Source organism: Coffea arabica, chromosome 5e, assembly GCF_036785885.1.
Source record: "Coffea arabica cultivar ET-39 chromosome 5e, Coffea Arabica ET-39 HiFi, whole genome shotgun sequence".
Taxonomy (NCBI): Eukaryota; Viridiplantae; Streptophyta; class Magnoliopsida; order Gentianales; family Rubiaceae; genus Coffea; species Coffea arabica.
The window spans coordinates 6,581,847-6,600,673 of record NC_092318.1 but is presented as its reverse complement, the minus strand read 5'-3'; the positions used below and the strand labels follow the sequence as shown (position 1 = coordinate 6,600,673).

The 18,827-nt window shown below is 30.4% G+C and overlaps 1 protein-coding gene across 1 annotated transcript; it reads left to right on the top strand.

The window, feature by feature from the left end:
• Nucleotides 1-15,887: 15,887 nt before the first annotated feature.
• LOC113743575 (uncharacterized) lies at nucleotides 15,888-18,083 on the top strand. The gene is made up of 2 exons (XM_027271626.2): nucleotides 15,888-16,028; nucleotides 17,476-18,083. The coding sequence occupies exons 1-2, from the start codon at nucleotides 15,984-15,986 to the stop codon at nucleotides 17,920-17,922; spliced, it is 492 nt and encodes a 163-aa protein (XP_027127427.1). The 5' UTR covers nucleotides 15,888-15,983; the 3' UTR covers nucleotides 17,923-18,083.
• The last annotated feature ends 744 nt before the right edge of the window (nucleotides 18,084-18,827 follow it).

The following is an 18,827-nucleotide window of genomic DNA, read 5'->3' as shown; positions in this document are numbered from 1 at the left end:
CACCTCACACTTTGCCATCGCGCTAGATCACCATCACCACCATCAGCCACACTCCTTCTAGAGTTCACTAGCCGTCACCACCAATTGCCGCCTGTCCATTTCACCACTCTGACCACCACTCATATTGGTGGATTTTACACCGCCGCTCCCGCCTATTCCATAGCTGTCTGAAAGCCTCCCTCTCCGGTGTTCAGGAAAGTCTCATTGCCACTTTCTCTTTTCTTTTTTTTTTTGTTACATTGGGGACAATGTCATGATTAGGTATGAGGGGATGTTACTATAGTGGGTACTATTCATTTTAGGTGTTTTATTTTATTTTTTTTTATTTTCGGGTAGTTTTATAGTTGTTTGTGATCAACAATGATTAGATGGCTCAAACTTTTCTATTGCTAAGTTTTCTTATGAGTTAAGTTGACTTGACGAAGTCTGAGCATATCTCTTTAGTGAATGTTAAAAATTTTGTAGCTTTTGTGGTTCTTGGCTAATTTGTTTAGGCAGTGTGAATATTTTCTAACATATACTATGTGAATTGGTCGACTATTAACCTTAGTTTTCCATATTTGGGAAATAAAGCAGGTTCTCTAAAATTTTTCTTTATTTATTTACTGTTTATTTTGGATACTATTTGAATGCTATTTGACTGTACTTCGCTAGAATCGTCGCCTAATAACCGGGAATCTTCATCAAAAGTGTCAATTTTTGCATCAAAAAGTGGCGATATCTATGAGTATGTGGTCCTAAATCAATGAAAAGTTGAGTAACCGGATTCCTTCATTTGGTAGATGTCGGAATTTGCCTCAAAAGGCTTGAATGGCTATGGACTAAGCCCTATTCCCTAAAAAAAACAAAAAAAAAAAAAGAGTTGTGAAAGAAAAAAAATGGAATTGTACCCCACTGATCCATGGGTTTTATGTTGAGATTTTGGTTAATAGCTGACCCCGTTCACTGATAAATACTACTTTAATATTCTAACTTCTTAGACAAGTTAACCGTGAATTGGACGAGTATTTGATTTTAGAAACTAACCGGAGAATATGCCTTTAGAACGTAGATACTAAGGCTTGACAAGAGTTAAGTGCATCTTGGCAATAGATGGTTTGAGTTGTTTGATTTTATTTGTTGAATTGTTGTTCTCATGCTTAAGAATAAGCATAGTCTAAGTGTGGGGGAAATTAATAAGGTGCAAAATTGTTATTTAATTTATGATTATTTTTTCCTTGATTTTAGCCAAATATTATTTTAATTGATGGATTTTACTTATATTTGGTTAATGGTGCTAATTGTAGGAAGAAGAACAAAATGTGATAAAAAGGGGCAATTTTCCAGTTAATTTGATGGTGGCACGTTCGGGGCCTGTTTTCAAGTTTGATTCAAACTCTGGGCAGCTTTAGAGGAAGATTTGGATGACGTGAATTTTTATTATTAGTTTTATGGTTGAATCAGGAAACTTGGAATATTTTCTTTTGTGGTTTATTTTTCCTTTTAGGAGACTAGTTTTTATTTAGTAGTAGACTTCAATTAGGAAATAAGGAGAAAAAGAAGGACGGACCCTCGTGATTAGAAGTTTTGGTAGCAACAATTTCGCACGAGGGACTCATTAAAGTATCAGACGGCCGTCACTTGTTAAGGATTCTTCTTACTTTTAGTTAGTTTGACAGAAAAAAAAACTATATGCAATCAGATTCAATGGAGTCTTGCTGATTTTCTTCAATGATACGTAGCTAAATCCCTTTTTCTAGTCAAGGGTCAACTTGAAGCCACGGTTCCAAACATCTGTGAGATTGAATTAATTTTTTTTTTGTTCATTGGTATTTGTACATTTTTTACTTTAATTTCTCATGATTATTTTGTTGTTTTGAATGTCAAGAGCTCGATATTCAAATTAACTTAATAATTTACTGTTAGTTTAATTGATTAAATCCGTAATTATTTGGTCGATTAGCATTGGTGACAACTAGCGTGATTGGTCCCATGTTAGGAAACGTATGATCTATTTTAAACAAACTCTCGTAGCATGTTTGTTGGTTAGGGTTGGATTTTCTAATTCTTAATGCGATTGTGGAATTAAATCCTACGGTCATACTTAGGATTGTTTCTTGATTATGGAAATAATCAATGGTCATACCTTGGCTATCGAAAAAATAAAGAAGAGTTGGTTGTCAGAGCTTATTGATGACTATAACCAATCTATCAGTGAATATTTGAATTATTTTTGCATCAGTGATCAATTGTATGAATCGTGGCTGAGAAGTTGTACCTTTGGCTAGAGTTGCGTCTCCTGTTAATTTAATTGTCGCTTATTCTGTTGTTAATTTAATTTTTAGTTATTTCTGCAATTTGCTGATTTTTTATTTAGTACTCAAGATTCAGTGATTAATTAAGTACTTTTAAATTCACAAAAATCCCCTCTCATAATTTTAATCTAGAAAGGAATATATTTCTCCCAATCCTTGTGGATATGACTCTACTCACCACTATTTACAAAATTCTTGTTTTTCTTGAGTAGGTATTTATTATTGTATAGATTCGACACCTGTCAATCGAATAAATAGTGATAACCCTTACAACTACCCAAGAACTTCCTCTCCATTTAGTAATCCACTACAAAGTAATGTTATGTAGTTAGAAGTTTTTTTATAGATCACTATCTTATCTCTCCCTTAATATCTCATTATCCCAAATAGCTTCCCTTACATTTATTATTTGTCGTTTGCTTTTTCGCTGTTTGAATAATTAATATCAATTTATGATTAGGAAAAACTAATGGGTATTACATTCTACCTCCACTTAAATAAAATTTCATGATCGAAACTCATGTACCTTGATAAAAAAGGCATGAATACTTATTTCACATGTCTTCCTCTAACTCCCATGTTGCTTCTTGTGGTGTATGATTCATCCACTGTGTAAAGCCCAAAGACAACCTAAAAGGAGGGTGAATTAGATTGATCACACAAACTAAGCAAATAAAACAAGTTTTCATCCAATAAAAGCACTCCAACTAATTGCACAAATTCACAATTATAAAACAAATGTAGAGCAATAAAGATTGCATAATTAAATAACAAAAATGAAAAGAAGAGATAGAAATTCAAACCAAAACCTCCAAGCTCCTTCCAAACTTGAAGTCAACTCCAATCAAATAGCCTTTTCAATTGATGCTGTTGCAAACCACCTTATATATAAGAAGGATCACTCTTTGTTCACCCTAAACACTCTTTAGTTGAGCCAAAGAGTTTTACAACTCTCTTAGTTAACCCTTACTTTGCTACAATTGAATGCCAACTAATCAACCAACTAAGAGCTATTATACAAGTGAGGCTCACCTTCACAAGGTTTTAGTCCTCTTCTTGAGAAACCTCACAAATCCAACTTTCTTCATACCTGTACAACAGTTAAAATATTTTTCTATCCATAAATCACTCTAGAAAGTTTGTATTTTGTATAGGCAAAAGTCATATTTCTTCTCATACTTGGAGGTATGTATAAGTGGTGAAATTTGGTCCAAAAGCTTTACCAACGATCAAAAAACTAGTTGTTAAAGAACTAGCCATTGGAGTTGTCGGACATCCAATCCTATATGTCAGATGTCCGACCTATCAAATGTCTAGTTTAATTGCTCTATGTTCGATAGTAAACTGAATGTTCAAATTCCAATCCCCGTTCAAATTCCAATCCTTTTTGCATCGAACCACTGATAGGAGGGATCAGTGTTTGATTGAAGTATCTGATATGTATTCGCTTATTGTTGGACGTCTGATACTGTATTATTCATCCGATCCTTGCATACGATAAGCAATATTACTTTTTAATCCTTCTTGATTTGTTTTCCTCCTTTTTTCATTTTGTAAGATACCTATTCTAAATCATCTCTCATTATTTTGTTTCATTATCATCAAAACCAAGGATTGATCAACCTAAGTCTTCGCACTATACCTTGACATAAGGTATCATTTTTCTTCTTAAAACATCATCCTTGCGATCTACGATTCTCAGTGGAACCTTCTCCACTGACAAATTCTCCTTTACTTCAATGGGTTGATCCTTTAGAATATAACTTGGATTCGACATGTACTTCCTCAATCGTGAGACATGGAAGGCGTTATGTACTTTTGACAATGCAGGTGGAAGGGCCAATCGATACGCTAGAGTTCCAACTCTTTTGATATACTTTCTCTCCTAGTTGAAATCTAATGGCCTACTTTTTAAATCTGCCCAACTCTTGTTTCAGTCTTGAACTACCTTCAACCTTTCTTGAATAACCTAGACCTTCTCAAGGATTTTCTCCACTAGATCCGGACCGGTGATAAGCTTATCACCTACTTCATCCCAATACAACAGGGATCTACACTTCCATATGTACAATGCCTCAAACGAGGCCATACCGATTCTACTATGATAACTATTGTTATATGAGAATTCCATCAACTTCACCAGCTTGTCCCAACTATTAGAAAAATCCAAAGCACAAGCTCGTAACATATCCTCTTATGTTTGAATGGTTCTCTCAAACTGCCCATCTATTTGGAGATGGAAAGCGGTGCTTAATCTCATATCAATTTCCATGGCCTATTGGTGAGTTGACCAAAATCTTGAGGTAAATCTTGAATCTCTATCCAATACTATACTTACTAGAATACCATGAAAACAAAAAAATTCCCTCTACATACAACTCCACTAACTTTTTCGTTGCCAATCCATTTGGCATTGGTAGAAAATGGGTAGATTTTGTTAATCGATCAACTATAACCAAGGTAGAATGATTAATTCGAATTGTTCAAGGTAAACTTATCACAAAATCCATGGTCACATGCTCCCACTTCCATTATGGAATTTCTGGAGGTTGTAACAAGTCGGTAGGTCTTTGATGCTTGGTTTTCACTTGCTGACACACCAAACATCTAGCCATATACTCAGCTATTTCTCGTTTCATCCCATTCTATCAATAGTCTCTCTTTAAGTTCCGGTAGAACTTAGTCTCACCAAGATAAATAGAGAACCTTGAATTGTGTGTCTCCTTCAATATTTCTCATTCTAGTTCTTCATCTCTTGGTACACACAACCTACTATTGTTCCACAAACTATGATCATCCTTCAATTCAAACCCGTCAAAGGATTAAACCTATGTTTTCATATTTGAACCGGGCATCGACACAGCCGAGCTCAGAGGTCAGGGGTTAATGGATTCAATCAGGCTCAATCGAGGGTCAAATCGGATAACATCATATATATATATGTATATATATAGTGTGTACCCATTCATTTTTTCTGCAAATCAAATCTACAAAATATAACCAAAAATCCAGAGATCCAAATTCATGTTCAATTGACTAAAAAATTGTTTATTCATCATAATCTTATTAGTACTTTGACAACATGATGTATTGCCTTTTAAGAGATAGTTGATCTGTAAGTCAAGTTGCTTGGATTAGGAATGCATTCTTCTTAGCCAGCTATTATATATTATCCATTTTAAATTATAAATCCAGAGAATAAGCAATGCTCCAATGCCATTATTTAACTCCTCCTACACAGCATATATCTATAGTGCTAATCCGTACATTACAACGATCTAAAACAAGATCATTAGTACCAAGTTCTAGACAAAAACAATCTCTTCCTAACCAATCTACGGACATTAAATACACCCAGTAAACCATTGGAGGAAGATGCTCAGCTTTTCAAATATCCAAATATATGAAAAACTCCAAAAGAATCCAAGCAACAAAAATCGACAAAGGGACGTTAAATCAACAAAAATTATACAGGTCAGGAAATTTCAATACTTTTCTCCCTCTAACTATGGTATTCTGCCAAGAATTACTGAAATTACTTAGTATTTTGTTTCTAACTACATTTTTTTGAATCTTATAGAAGCTAAGGAGTTGACAAACAAGGACTTGATTGGGAATTGAACATCACAAACATATTAAAAAATGAAGAGAAGTACCAGATTGAGATTTTGCGACCTCGCGTTGCTTGAGCCTTGATGTCCAAAGAATTTGGTGACGCCGCGATAGTGGAGATTAGAGGTAGAAGCACGAAAAATAGAGGAGCAGCGGTGATGGTGATTAGGGATTTGGTTTGCTTAGGATTAACTATTAAAAACAAAAGACGAAAATCTGGAGCTAGTGTTTCTGTGGGTTTGCAGTTTGTCTAATTTTTTGGTATCTTTCCCCTTCTTTAGTTTTTTTACTCGGTCAAGATTAAGTCAAAGTTTTTCTAAAAAAATTTAGGTAGAAAAGAAAAAAATCAGGTTTAATTCAGTTCTCTAGGTTCACAGGTCAAACTCGAGTCTTGACCAGATTTGATTAAGTTTTTAACCTCCGGGGATTTGTGCTGACTTGGACCGGATGCCTAGCCGGTTTCTAGTTCGACCAATCGGTCCGGTCCGAGTCTGAAAACACTAGATTGAACTCTAATCTTTTCTTTAATTTTAGCAACTTTGGTATCCAAATTTTGTGCTTCCTCAATCCTATCTATTAAGGTTGATGTAAGCACTAAGGCAGCGAACACGTCAGCAGTGGACTTTACCATTTCTAATTCAAAATTTTCTATTTGTTCCTCCACCGAGAGCTCCCTGAAAGTATTAGACTTCTTACTAAGAGAATCTGCCACCTTATTTACTTTACCTAATTGGTAACTAATCATTAGATTATAATCTTTAATCAACTCCAATCACCTTCTTTGTTTTATATTCAACTCTTTCTGTGTAAACAGATATTTGAGACTTTAATGATTGATGTAAACTTCACATTGTACGACATATTAAAAATGCCTTCATACTATCATGGCAAAAATTTTTGCAACTAACTCCAAGTCATGCATTGGATAATTCTGTTCATAGATTTCAATTGACAGGAAGTGATAAGAGTATATTTTACGTGTTTTTCGTGTGTTTTATTAGTTAGTTTTGGTGTGCTTTATTTAGTTTTATAACTAATTAACTAGGGTTTTGGTAAAAATATACATTTTTAAGTTTAAGTGGCAAAAATTGCATTTCTATGGATTTTAATGGTGAAAACTTCATGTTCATATGCTATCACTTCCTATTTTGCATTGAAACATACCTTAGATCGCTTTTTGAGGCATCATTATAAATTACAAATCTTTTAGTCCCTAATAGTAAGATAAGCACTGGGGCTGATACTAACTTCTCCTTTAACTTCTAAAAACCGACCTCGCATTTACTTGTATACTCAAATTTTGCCCTCTTTTTAGTCAACTTAGTAAAGGATGTAGTAATGGTAGAGAATCCTTCTACAAACTTTAGCTAATAGCCAGGTAACCCTAAAAAACTTCTTACCTCCATTATATTAATGGGTCGTGACTAATTTACAGTTACCTCTATTTTCTTTGGATCAATGTACATACCTTTAGCTAGTATAACATGTTCTAAGAAAGCCACACTCTTCAACCAAAATTCACACATACAAAACATTGTATATAATTTTCCTTTCTTAGGATCTTTAAAAGTTCTCTAAGGTGCATGGCGTGGGTTTCTTCATTCAGGGAATACGCCAAAACATCATCAATGAATACTACCATAAAGCGGTCTAATTGTGGTTTGAACACCCTATTTATTAAATCCATAAAGGCCTCAAGGGCATTGGTTACCTCAAAGGGCATGACCAAAAACTCATAATGCCCATATCTTATGCTTAACAGCTTTAATCTTTAATTGATAGTATCCAAACCTCAAATTTATCTTAGATAATACCTTTGTTCCTGGATCAAAAAGGTAATCAATCTAGGAATGAGGTGTTTATTTTTTTATAGTAAATCGATTCAATTCTCTATAATCAATGCATAAGCTCAAACTACCATCCTTCTTAACAAAAAGCACTGCTGTGCCCCATGGAGAAACACCAGATCTAATGAATTTCTTATCTAATAATTCCTACAATTTCTCCTTGAGTTTTTTTAACTCAACAGGAGCTATTCTATTGGGAGCCTTAGATATCGGGCTACTTCTGGATCAATATTAATTTCAAACTCTGTCTCCCTGTCTAGAGGTAAGTCGGAAAGATCATCTGGAAACACATCAGGGAAGTCTTTCACTACAAGAATCTTTTTTAATTGCTTTTTCTCTTTCTCGGCATCTACCACATAAGTTAAATATGCCTCGCATCCTTTTCTTAGTGCCCTATAACCCTACATCGCAAATATAAGTACCATCCTACGCATCTTTCTTATACTAGTGTTCCCTTGATATGAGAAACTTCCTTGGTGAGGGTTCACAAAAAGCACATTCTTCCCTCTACAATCAATATGTGCATAGTACCTAGATAGCTAATCCATTCCTAGGATGACATCAAAATTACTCACATTTATTTGCACTAGGCTTGCTTCTAATTTCCCATCATTCAATTCCACAATATAGTTAGATATTTAATATGAGGTACTAATATCTTGTCACTTAGAGCAGCCACTTAGTAGGTGTTGTCCATCCATTCAGGGTGCATACATAGATGTTTAGCAAATTTTCTTGCAATAAATGAATGACTAGCACCACAATCAAATAACACATACGCTGACATAGAATTTACCAGAAGTGTATTTGTGACTACGTCGCTAGACGCCTTTACCTTAAAATTAGTCATGGCATGCACCCTCGCATTCACCTTAGCTTTGTTACTAACTAGATTCCTACCCTTATCTTCTCCTACCTTCTTGTATGGGTAATCTATAGCCTTATGTCCCTGCTGTCCAATTCAAAACACACCTCGATTCTAAGTTGACATTCTCCTAAATGCATCTTACCACAAGTCTTACACTGAGGAAAGATCTTTCTCGTAGTTGTTTTTGGAGATGGTCCACGACTCTTCTTCACTAAGCGGGATCATCTACCTGACTTTAGCATTACCGGCACAATAAGTTTGCTTTTAAGTCTTGGCCTCTTATTCTTAGCCTCCTCATCTAGTTATTACTCGCAACTTCCTCCTTCATGGCTGGTAGTTGAAACCATTAGCCATCATATGTAAACCAATCATCTCCTTCTTCCCATTTTCAGAAAATTTCTCTTCCATATGAAACCCTAAATTTCAAAACCTTAATCCCTAAATTCATCACCAACATCATCATCATCCTCGCAACTTCCTCCTTCATTGCTAGTGGTTGAAATCACTAGCCATTCTCCAAATTTTTTCCCCTGCACTTCTAGTCACATGATATATAACTTATGAAAGGTTAATTTCATTCCTTTTATCACTTCATTCCATCCAAGTCTTAATCATCCACATAATTTATCCAAAGATAACCTTGTTTTCCTAATCAGACATGAATCTCTCTAATCTTCATGCTAAAATAAATATATATTTTTATATACATGTATGTTAAAACCATCAAAATAATACTTGAAATTAACAAAACTTAAAAGAAGAGATTAAATATATGTTGGAAAACTTATTGGTTTAAGTATTTGAAGTTGACTTTCCCAATTAAATGCCCGCTTGATGAACACCAATGTCATTTTCTTCTTCTCTGATAACTTCAGGGAGTTTTTTTTTTCTAATGGGATAAGGAAAAGAAGAAGTAAAATAGCGTTCCCTCTTAATTGATCAAATAAATAGTGATAACACTTGTAACTACCTAACAACTTCCTCTCCAACTACTAACCCACTACAAAGTATGTGAACTAGTTGGAAGTTTTTTAGTGGATCACCATCTTATCTCTCCCTTAATATCTCATTACCCCAAATAACTTCCCTTATATTTACTATTTATCTTTTATTTATTTTTACTGTTATAAGGATTATTACCAATTAATGATTATGAAAAATTAATGGGTATTACAGGTATAGTCATATTTATAGGTTACACTCTAAAGTTTATTTTTTCTCACTAAATTTCCTAAAAGACAAAACTACCCCTCTATTATACACTTTATTTTTCTCGTTGTTCTTTCTTTTCTCAATTGATCTTAAATTGCAATTAAATTTTGATCACTATAATTCATGGTGGTTAAGTACCAAAAGAGAGAAATAGGTCTATTAGGAAATGTATTAAATTTTGATTACTTTTAAAAAAATGGTAAAGAGAATAATCTAATAAGCAAAAATCTATTAGATTGAAAAGAACTAAAAGGTGTTCAAATAATTATCATGTAAATATGATCATAAAAAATGAGTCAAATATTTTGAATTGTCTAATTATAAACATATAGGAATAAAAATATTCTTTTAATTTCTTAAATTCAAAAAATGGATGAAATTAGTTAGAATATAAATGATTGGTAATTTATTAATCATAGAGCAAAATATATTTTGTAATTAGTGGACTAATAATCAATTTTAAGGATGCATTTTATATAATTAGTAAATTACTAATTCACTATATTCTAATTGATTTTACCCATTTTCCAATCTAAGAAATTAAAGAAAAAATTGTATTCTATATCCTTATAATTTGACAATTGAAATAAATTATTCATTTTTTACGATCACTCCCATATGCAGATTATTCGGACATCTTTTTTTTTCCTATAATAGATTTTTGTATATTAGATTATTTTCTTTAACATTTGTCAATAATCAATTATTAATGTATTTCCTAATAAACTACTTCTCTTGTTTGGTACTTTATCACTATGAAGTAGAGTAATCAAAATTTGATCACTATTTAAGATAAATTGAGAAAGAAAGAAGAAAAATGTTAAACACAAGCTTAGCATAACACACTTGTAATTTCGTCTCTTGTGGGGTTAAGTGAGAAACAATAAAGTTAGGCGGGATAAATTACAAATCTGACAATACCTGAGAAGCATTTTTTGTGATTAACCCTAAAAGAAATAGAAAATAATACAACTAGATAATTTGCCCAACCTTGTTTCTTCTGCTTCTAACGCATCAAATAAAGTGGAACCATTGTTGTGCACTATTTTCAAAAATTATTTTTCGATTTGATTGATTTTTGTGTCATACCTTGGGAGTTTCTGAACCTACAATGCTATTAGGATTAGGTGTAATTTAAGGTATTTTAGATGCATGACATATAATCTAAATTTGAATTTAAAATCCAAATTTTGCATCTATGTCATGCATCCAACTGTGATAATATATACACTATTAGTGTATTTAAGATTAATTCAAAAAAAATTATTTTCTATACACTAATAGTGTATATACTTTCACTATTAGATGTATGACACATAATTTAAATTTAAATTTGAAACCAAAATTTTGTATATATATTATACATTCAATCATGATAGTGTATATAGTGCCAGTGTATATAAAATTAAATAAAAAGGATTAATCGTCTATTTATTGATAGTATATACACTTTCACTATTAAATTCATAACACATAATCTAAATTTGAATTTAAAAATCAAAATTTGCACATGTGTTATATATCTAATTGTGATAATAAATGTATATAAGACCAACTCATTAAAAAAAAAACTAACTAGTTAAATACATTAACTTTTACCAAACTAACTAGTCTTGCAACACACATAGTAAGCGGCATTTCAATACCCCTGCTAGATCTTGCAACCAGTAAATACATTAATACATTTCAAATTGGTTATGCAAGTCTCATGCATAAACTTTTATTGAAATCATTTCTCACGTATACTTAAAACTAATTAGTTATTAGTTGACAAATTAGTGGCATAAAACACATGAGCATTACATGATAGTCGTCATCATACCTGGATAAACATGTAGCACAAAAGAGACATTTAATCATGATTTACAACTCATAAAACAAGCCCATGATTCAGATGGGTTCGAGTACTCAATCTACAGACCAAATCCCATTTAAGAGAACAGTCAGCGCATCATAATTAACACTTGACTTACTTGAAACATGGGGTTAGCTTAGAGAACAATCCCCGTCTACTAGCAAAGCATTTGTCGTCGTAATAAAGTCAAAAAACCATGCCGCTCATTCATTATACCATAATTTTGCAAACATAGAACACAAGCAAACATACCTCTTATTCAAATAAAAATATAGTTGTAAATAAATGGATTTTCATAAATTTATTTTCAAAAGTTTATAGAGAGCAGCAATTACCACTTACCTTAGTCTTGCTTGAATGAATAAAGCCAAGTTATGAACTTACGTCTCATTTGGTGTGTAGGAGTGTCATAAAAAGAAAAGGTCTTTTCAATTTGTCCATTCTATTCCAACATTTGGTATTGATCATTTAAATGGGAAAGCTCTTCTCCCATTAATGTTCATTTCAACTTTTTCTTGGAATTCCATTCCTCAATGTATTATATTACATATAATACATATTATAAATATATTTATAAATGTAAAAGTGTATATTATTATAAATGTATAAATTACAAATGAATATTATATAAATGTATAAATTATAATTTTATTAATATATATTAATATTATGTATAAATGTATTAATATAATTAATATAAATGTACAAATGTATTAATATTATGTATAATGTAAAATTAATATTATGTATATTAATACAAATGTATTATATTATGTATAATACATAATATAAATGTATATTATAAATATACATTAATATATATTATGTATAAATGTACATTTATATAAATGTATAATATATATTATATTATATATAATTTATATAATATATAATATTCATATAAATATATTATATAAATATAAATATTACTATTTATATTTAAATTTTGAATTTGTAGAGATAAAATATTACTATTTATATTTAAATTTTGAATTTGTAGAGATAAAATTGAAAAGAGAAGTACAAACATTACAATCAAACTACTATTGTTAAAAAGCTGAATTTCTAAAACATGACTAAGTAATTGGGATGAAGGGAGCACGCAGTTGATACTAGTAAGGCAAATTTTCTTAAACTCTCTCACTTCTCCTCTAATTTTCTTTTTAAAAGCACATCAGATCAGAGATTCTGAAAGGATTGGATATGGGAGAGATTTCTTTTGCTGGGATGGATAAGACGTGCAAGTATTCACCCTTGTTTGGATCCTTGTTTTTTGGGCTGTTTTTGAAAAACTGTTTTTCACATTCCAAATGCTACAGTAAATGTATATTTCCAAAACAACTCCAAAAACACGATATCCAAACATTATATAAAAAACAACTACATATGTATATTTCAATTATGTATATTATATATATATATATATTATATTAATATAAAATGAAATATACAAATTGAAAATTATATATATTATATATTATATAAATATTTATATACAATAATATTATACATAATATATTATAATATACATAATATGTAATATTGTATACATAAATGTGTAAATATTTATACATAATATATTATGTACATTATATTATAATATACACATTATTAATGTATAATATTATTATGTACATTAATGTGTATAATAATGTCTAATAATGTTAGGTATAATATATAATATACATAATATGTAATAATGTAATAATGTATATTATGCATAATATATTATATTATGTATATTATATTATATATATACAATATTATGTATATTATACAATTTGAAAATTATATATTATATATTATATGAATATTTATATAATGAAATATACAATAAATATTACAAATTGAAATATTATATAAACACCATATTTATAATATTATAATATTTATAATTAATATTAATGTATATTATATATATATTAAATATTTATATATTTATTTTTACATATTATAAATATTTTATTTTACTTAAAAAATATTTTTACATATTTATAATATATTTATATGAATATTATATATTATATAAATTATATATAATATAATATATATTATACATTTATATAAATGTACATTTATACATAATATATATTAATGTATATTTATAATATACATTTATATTATGTATTATACATAATATAATACATTTGTATTAATATACATAATATTAATTTTACATTATACATAATATTAATACATTTGTACATTTATATTAATTATATTAATACATTTATACATAATATTAATATATATTAATAAAATTATAATTTATACATTTATATAATATTCATTTGTAATTTATACATTTATAATAATATACACTTTTACATTTATAAATATATTTATAATATGTATTATATGTAATATAATACATTTATATATTTTTATATAAATACATAAATATATTTATTTATAAATATTTATAAATGTATATTTATATAAAAATATATAATTTAGAATTTATACATTTATGTAATATTCATTTATAATTTATAATTTATAAATTTACAATAATATACACTTATACATTTATAAATATATTTATATTATGTATTATATATAATATAATAAATTTATAATATATTTTTATATTTTTATATAAATATATTTATTTATAAATATTTATAAATGTATTGTAAATCCATAAATGTATATTTATATAAAAATATAAAAATTATAATTTATAATTTATACATTTATATAATATTCATTTATAATTTATACATTTATAATAATATACACTTATACATTTATAAATATATTTATAATACATTTATATAATTTTTAGCGAATATATAAATATATTTATTTATAAATATTTATAAATGTATTATAAATGCATAAATGTATGTAAAAATAAAATTATAAAAATACCCAAAAATATGTTTTAAAAATACCTCTAAAAATAATCCAAAAAACATCTACAGTAAAAGTTTTTCATATAGTTTTTGAAAAATAACCTAAAAAACAATTAATCCAAATGGACTTGTATTTCAAAAACGAAATGCTACAGTGCTGTTTTTGAAAAACAACCCCATAAACAGCTAATCCAAACGGAGCCATTGGGGAAAAAAGTTCTATGCAGTTAATACTAGCAGGGCTATCATGGAGGTCACTAATGAATTATGGAGTAGGAACTGGACATTCATCTTTCTGGTGGCTAATATCAAATCCTAGTAGTCGAGCCTCCATTAGATTAATCACTTACCTTAATTACTTCAATATCTGAAAACTCTCAAGCAGTCAAATCAAATGAAGTCAACTTGAACAAGCCAAACTAATCTAGCAAAATGGTTTTTTGGGTGTCAGCTTGGTCCGCTTAATTAATGCAAAGTTGACAATTTGAATAACCACCCTATTTGCAAATTAGCACTCTCTCCATCCTATTAAAAGTGTCATATTTTCTATTTTGAAATGTTTCAAAACATTTGTGCAGTTGAAAATGTCAAAACACCTTTTAGTTTCTCTTTTCAATATAATCCTTCTTTTTAATCATATGCATGTTATTATTTAAATTTTAATTTTGAATTTGTGAGAATAAAATTGAAAAGAAAAACACAAACATCATAATTAAACTACTATTTTTTAAAAGTTAAATTCCGGAAACATATTAAATAATTGGGATGAAGAGAATATTCATCAAGTTCGTATCCGAGTGGAGCTCCATAGAAAGTTCTTTTGGGGGTGACATCACGAGGGTTACGTATAGATCTAGATCTGTTTATTTTTTAAAAAATTAAAATTAAATTGAGACGATAAATAAAGAGAAGCATACAATGATTATGTTCATGTGATGGATAAACAAAAAAGAGCATATGTTAACAAGAAAAAACTGACGTGATGGATAAACAATAAAGAGCATATGTTAACAAGAAAAAACTGACGTGACATAAATTCATCTCCTGTGCATAGGCTGCTGAGCCCGTGCAAAGATAATACAAGTGTCTGCCTTTAAGCAAATTTTAAACACTGGCATGGCATGAGTGTCTTCATTGTCTGGTTGAGTGAAGTATCTAACATAGCTTGTCCCAAAACTTCAAGGAAAATGACTTGGGAAATTATCTGGTTATCCTTATATGGACCCAGCACTGCAAATATGTTTTGGCCGTATTTCCATATCATTATTTGTGATTGATTGACGTCCCACGTGATTCATAATGAAACTTGTTCATCAATTAAATCCAAAAAAAAAAAAAAAGCAAAGCTTAAAAATTCATCACAGCAATTTCTCTCTTTATAAGTAGCCTGTGGCTGCAAGACTTTGGGGTATGATTCGACTCTGAAGGCTATTGGAGATGGCTTCAACTTTAGCATTCATTGCACTCTTCTCACTGGCCCTGGTGAGAAGCTTAACTAATCAACCTTCTTCTCTTCCTTGATCCTCATAAAAACTTCAACCACTTCTACATTCTTGTGGATTGTAGATCGTTCCTCCTTGTTTGGATTTATATTTTATTCTCATTAGCCAGAACAAATCCAACGTTATATAGGGTGCAGACTGGTTTTTGAAAGGCCCTCCCAAGTTTGCTGGAATTTCTTTTTGATGAAATTCATTTTGTGAATAACCAATGCATTAAAAGGCATTTCCGGCCGAGTCCTGGATGAGGCTAGCTCCAAAAACCCATTCAATGGGCGTATGCATCGTAGAGTGGGTCGAATGAGGGGTGTTTAGGAGTTTTGGGCGTTTTATTTCTCTCTCTCTCTCTTTTTTTTTTTTTTTTTAAAGTTTCAACTTTGATTTTGGTATTATTTATTCCTATCTTTGTTTCATGTCCTTACTCTTGTATATTGCCTAGTAACCCTGAAGAAAGATTCAAATTATTTTCTGTTTTAGGGAATTATTTGGGGAAAATAAAAAGTAGAAGCATTTATGACTTTGTTTCCTATTTTTTTTTCCTTTCTATTGATGCTAAGATATAATTATTTTCAACTAAAATGACTTTAGATAGCTAATCTATAAGTTGTAGTTGTGCTTGTTGTCTTATAATTTTACTTGTTAGACTATATTTTTTATAGTATTAAATGTTAATAAATCACAATACCTCGAGGGTTTCGCCCCATTTAGATGAACATAAAACGCCTTACCTTACAGCTCTTGCTTTTTAAAACATTGGTGAATATCCCAATACCGTTTCGAGTCAATCCTAGATGGAGTACTCAGATTGTGAAGCCAGTTGATTAAAAGATTGGGCAAATCATACTTTACCTCGTTATGATGTATCTAATTTTCACATAATTTTCCTCTAATTTTAAAAACTATATTTAGATTAAAGTATTAAAGTAACAAAAATGATCATCTATAACGGATCCTATGAAAATATCAAAATTATCGTTATTAAAGACTAAAATGGCTTAAGTAATCAAAATATATAAATATAATATGCACGACACTTTAATTCCGTATAGTTTTATATTTTATCATATAACCCTTTTATGATTTAGTGTTTTATCATATAATCTCCTTATGATTTTCAATATATATACATAACTCCCTATAGTTAATAAATAAATTTTAACTTTATATAGGGGTATTTTTAATATTTTAACTGATTCTGTTATGAATTGCAAATTCCGTCACTTTAATACTTTAATCCAAATCATGGGGGATTATATATAGTTTTAAAAATTATAGGGTTTTATGTAATAAAATACTAAATCACAGGGGGTAAAGTATAATTTGCCTTAAAAGATTAGATCAATTGAAACTAAAAAGTGATTAAGATACAAGAATCGAGATATGAGCTAATAATATCTAAATTTACTCGTAACTTTTGAACATTCTTGCAGTTTGCCGGCTTCACAGAAGCAAGAAAAGACCCTGGAGAGTACTGGCAAGGGGTTGCCGCTAGAAATGAACAGGCTTTGCTCGAAGCAATTGAGCAGCTTATCCATGTAGCTTCGGCCCTCTCCAACAAGAAGAAAATCACTAGTGATTGCGACACAATGAAGAAACATTCTGTAGCAGCAACAAACAAGAAGTCCTTCGTTAAAGACTTTGAACCAAGGCCCAACGTATCCGCCTACGGAGATGATGCTAAACTGAAGGAGGAAAAATCTTTCATGAAAGACTTTGAGCCAAGGCCTAATGTTTCTGCCTATGGGGATAACACTGACAAATCTTTCGTGAAGGATTTCGAGCCAAGACCTAATGTTTCTGCCTATGGGGATAATACTGACAAAGCTTTCGCGAAAGACTTTGAGCCAAGGCCTAATGTTTCTGTCTACGACAACTAAGTCAGAAGAACCAACTCCTTTGAAGAAGCGGCTATGATGTGCTAATACAACTGTGACTGGTGTTTTTTTTTTTTTTTTTAAATCGAAAGTGACTGGTGTTGATAGTGAATAAATGTTGTCGGTTTTGTTGGCAAAATAAATAGCCGAGAAATTTCTATTTAGTACTAGGGGAATTGTCCCTCCAAAATGCCCTTACTCATGTCCCTCTTACTACAAATTTCATGTTATACGGTCTAAAGACGGCATTATCAATAAGCTCACATATCATTCCTAATCACATAACAAAGACATAATTAACATAAGTATAGCTTAATAACAGAATTGTCATTTATGTGACTATCAAGTAAATCTAGAAGCAACTATGTACCTTCTAATGCAGTCTTGTCCTAAACAAAGATAAGGTAGCATGCTGATTGCTTAATTCATATTTCTTGATAGTTATATAATATCATATATTAGGATCCATTAAGTTCTAATGACAGAATGAATCTTAATGGATCCTAAAATGTGATGCCAAAAGGACAGTAGTCTAGAAATTCAGTAGTGCATATCAGAGCTTCACGCTTTTTCTTCAGAGGGCTTATCTCAGTAGATTTAGGAGAGGCTGGATTCCTGTTTTCAGTGGAATCCTCCTCAATAGTCAATGGAGAGATTGGATGACCTGTTTTCTCAGCAAATGGTGCAATAGTTTTAGGGTCTGCAATTTCAAAAGCCAAGCTCCTATTCGCTGCAGCTTCTGATGAGGATTTTTTTTGTATAGTATCGAAGGACTTAGCAATTGTTTCATGGACATTTTTTGTTGTTAGGCTGAAGGACTCATCTTTGCTGGTAGGACTCAGAATCTCAAACCAAAATCCATGAGCCAAAGCACTTGTAAACAAATTACTTGGATAATGTTTCTAGCT

What these genes read in the sequence shown, in the direction of transcription:
- LOC113743575 (XM_027271626.2), top strand. Translation starts at nt 15,984, where the DNA reads ATGGCTTCAACTTTAGCATTCATTGCACTCTTCTCACTGGCCCTG. An exon ending in CACTCTTCTCACTGGCCCTG is followed by an intron (nt 16,029 to 17,475) that starts GTGAGAAGCTTA and finishes ACATTCTTGCAG; the next exon opens with TTTGCCGGCTTCACAGAAGC.